The following is a 3,331-nucleotide window of genomic DNA, read 5'->3' as shown; positions in this document are numbered from 1 at the left end:
CTAACGACGACAACAATTAAAGCGAATTCAGAACGAGCGAAACCCAAATTTGCGTACGTTTTCTCCCAGTATAACTTTCGAAAATAATGTTTCTCCCAGAAATTGAAAATTGATTGACGCAAAGGGTCGAAAGGAACTTTGAAAAAAAATATTTTCCTTTTTTTTCGAAAAAGAAACATGACGCGAGCTAAGCCCTTTCGTTTTCATCTTTCGAATTCGACATTTGCGAAAAATCCAATGAAACCTGTGTACGAATTTCATAACAACTACAGGGAGGATATAAACAACTCCACTCTTGTAAGTCAAAATGTCATTTGCAAAGATTTTGACTTCCATGCAGTCAGTTCTGAAGAATAATTCAGGAGCAATAAGAAACGTAAGTGTTACTTTGATTGTGTTTGTTGTTGACGTGGTGATAGAGAGCGAAGATTTGTTCCAGTGCCCACCGCAGTACTATTCTTTATATGGTGGCGGTTCCATTGTCGTTCCAGCCGTGTTTTTGTCCTTGGTAGCAATTCTCATGGACAATGCCTTTTGGAAGTTTGTTCGTGGATGCTGCTTTTATGAAAAAGAAGCAAGTCACCAAAAGAGGTTCTGCTGCTGTTGTTATCCGCGCTGGGGTTGTCAGAAGCCGCTTCTGCAAATGCTATTTCGAAGTTCCTTCTCTGGTTTCCTGTGGATTATTCTGGCGTTCTTGAGGCGGGACTATTATGTATGTGCTGTCCTTGGGGGGACAAAGGAAGCTAAGCTACAGAATGCAATAAATGAGGCCGAAAAAGTGCAGATCGAAGCTGATTACGCCAATGCTGGAAGAGATTCCCAAATTATTGCACTGTTGTTTCTCGGAATATCCGTTACCCTCGGTTTTGTTTTCCTCCTGGTTTATCGATGCTGTTATCAATATGAGGTCGGATCTCTACCCAGACCTTACGAATATCAAAAATTGGAGTCGGAGGCGGCGGTAAAAGCTTTCAAAGGAAACATGGAGAAGCTAGCAGAAGAGCAAGGTAAGAGGCGTGCAGATTTGTACTTTGCTACAATGGACAGAACTAATCCTTCCGAGGTGCTCAAAACAGCATACGAAAATCTCAAATTGATGAATAAATTCGATGGAAAGTTTGAACCTTTGGAAGATTATCAAATGATCCAGGCAGAGGCAGCATCCGCTGCATTCAAGGCGAAAGTTCAAGAAGAAGGTAAAAGGAAAGTTGATTTAATACTAGATTCTAGTTGGAAAGCCACGACTGAGTTGCAGAGCCAAGAAATCTACGCCTTTAACTTAGTGAAAAGAGCCCACAAGAACATGGCCGACCGTTATCCGAGGTCAACTGGTGACAAAGGAGAACCATATGTTAGTAACGACACTGAAAGCGCCGCAGACCAAGACGTTTGTGTGATGGTGGAACATCAAGTCTAGGCGGCAGTGAAACCGAAAACCCTGGCCGAAAACAATATGCAAGCTGAGAACTTCAGGGTAATGAAGTTCTCCTTCTTAATGTGGCTCAGCAAGAGTTCATTAATCTCAAAGAAGGAAAGTAGGTGATTGTTTCGTAGTTTTTTAAATGTAAATCAGATTCTAGGCAACGCACTCTAAACGTCCCTAATTTCAAGGACATATAGTGCAAGATGAATGTCTTGGACAGCGCCATTGTATGGTTGTATAATTTAGCCATACCGGACCAAGTTCCGACCAAGTTTGTTTGATTACTTTCACCCATCCATAAAGAAACTTATAATATTGTAGCCTTTGTCGCAGACAGTCTAAATCGCCGGTATAGTCAATTTAATAAAAACTTAACTACTGAAACTTACTGAGCAACACTCTGCGAACTGTAGTTGTATAACTTCTTTACTTCTCCTACTCGTTTCGTGTGACTAATGCACACTTCGTCAGGAAGTTTAACAATACAACACGACGCGCCTGCATATATACCAAGCTCATACTAGAGTTTACTTTTCGTAAGAACACACCTAAGGATATACAGATATGAATGACAAACTCCGCGGTAATGCGTCCAGGAAACAGGCAGTAAATTTCGGCAAGGTGTGATATATTTTGTGCGTAATATAATTTTGGGGCCCACAGTTTTAGCTAAAACTGTGGGCCCCAAAAACTACTTAATTACGGAGATTAGCTCATGTCGCAGTTTTCTTGTAACATACAGTACAATCTAATTCTGGTAAGATAGTGCTAATAACACTCTTGATACGTGCGTGACTACAGTTGAAGGTAGTCTCAAAGACAATAGTTCTTAGGTTTCTTGGAAAGCCATTTCTTTCGTCACTGTATCGTATTTCACGGAACAATGGAAGCAGAAAGCTGAATGGATACCCCCTAACTCGTAGTCGCTTCCAGAACTTTTCCCTAGTTCCATAAAATGAATTAAAGGAAGAACTGTTACTAGCATACCTCATACGTTCCCCTTTGATGAAGGCTTTCTTATTGCTAGAAGGGTGAAACGACTCAAAGATATTTGTTAAGAGGCTTTTGAAAGGTGGAAAATTGCAGCACGATCGAAGACGTATCTCTATAGAAAAACAAATCCAGAAAAGAAATACTACGTTCGCTAATACCACGAGTAAGTTTGATTCGATCAGTTTTGCTGTTGAGAGCGTTTAGAAATTCCAAGAGGGTACCTTTGGACCCATACCAGATAGCAAAAATGTCATCAATAAAACGCTTGTACAACGTAAGGTATTGGGAGTAATATTCCACAATATCCTTCCCGCGATGAAACATAAAAGCATTAGCTACCGTAACTGCAAAAGGCGTACCCATTGCAATACCACACACTTGATGAAAAATATCCGGATTAAATTATGAAAATAGGTAATTATCATCAAAACCTAGCCTGACGAGCTGGATCAACAATGGAGTCTCGGGAACTCTTGCTTCCAGGAGAAGCAGGTCGGGCGCGATAAGTGCTTTCTTCGTATCCACGTTTGGATACAGGGATACGACATCCGCCGTGACAAGAAAGCAATCGGTATTGGGTAAAACCGTGCTCTCCAATAATTGAATAAGCTCACCCGAGTCCCTACGAACAGTAGGCATACGTATTTTAGGCTTAGTAAGCTCGCCGATAAAAATACTAATAGGCCTTTGTTATCCAAGAAAAATGTTTCACCTGCTGTTACAGTAAACCCACACTCATGGTACCCTTTCACAACACACTCTGTCAATATCACATCACGCTGTATATGCAGCAAGTCCCGGGAACAAGTCTGAAAATTGAAGGTATCCTCTTTCAAGAGTTACCGATTAAGATCGATGACAATCGATGACAATCGATGACAATCGATATAATCCATAGCAATTACGAGGACTAGG

General features: G+C 40.9%; 1 protein-coding gene across 1 annotated transcript; it reads left to right on the top strand.

Annotated features, from left to right (window-relative positions):
* Positions 1 to 233: 233 nt before the first annotated feature.
* On the top strand, positions 234 to 2,543 carry LOC149109227 (uncharacterized). Its single transcript, XM_089294493.1, has one exon. The coding sequence runs from the start codon at positions 308 to 310 to the stop codon at positions 1,415 to 1,417; it is 1,110 nt and encodes a 369-aa protein (XP_089150619.1). The 5' UTR covers positions 234 to 307; the 3' UTR covers positions 1,418 to 2,543.
* The last annotated feature ends 788 nt before the right edge of the window (positions 2,544 to 3,331 follow it).

The sequence above is a fragment of the Orbicella faveolata genome, unplaced genomic scaffold (genome assembly GCF_042242905.1).
Source record: "Orbicella faveolata isolate gen_17 unplaced genomic scaffold, um_ofav_v1 contig_25, whole genome shotgun sequence".
In the NCBI taxonomy this organism is placed as follows: domain Eukaryota; kingdom Metazoa; phylum Cnidaria; class Anthozoa; order Scleractinia; family Merulinidae; genus Orbicella; species Orbicella faveolata.
This window is presented reverse-complemented; position numbering and strand designations above follow the sequence as displayed.

What these genes read in the sequence shown, in the direction of transcription:
- LOC149109227 (XM_089294493.1), top strand. Translation starts at nt 308, where the DNA reads ATGTCATTTGCAAAGATTTTGACTTCCATGCAGTCAGTTCTGAAGAAT.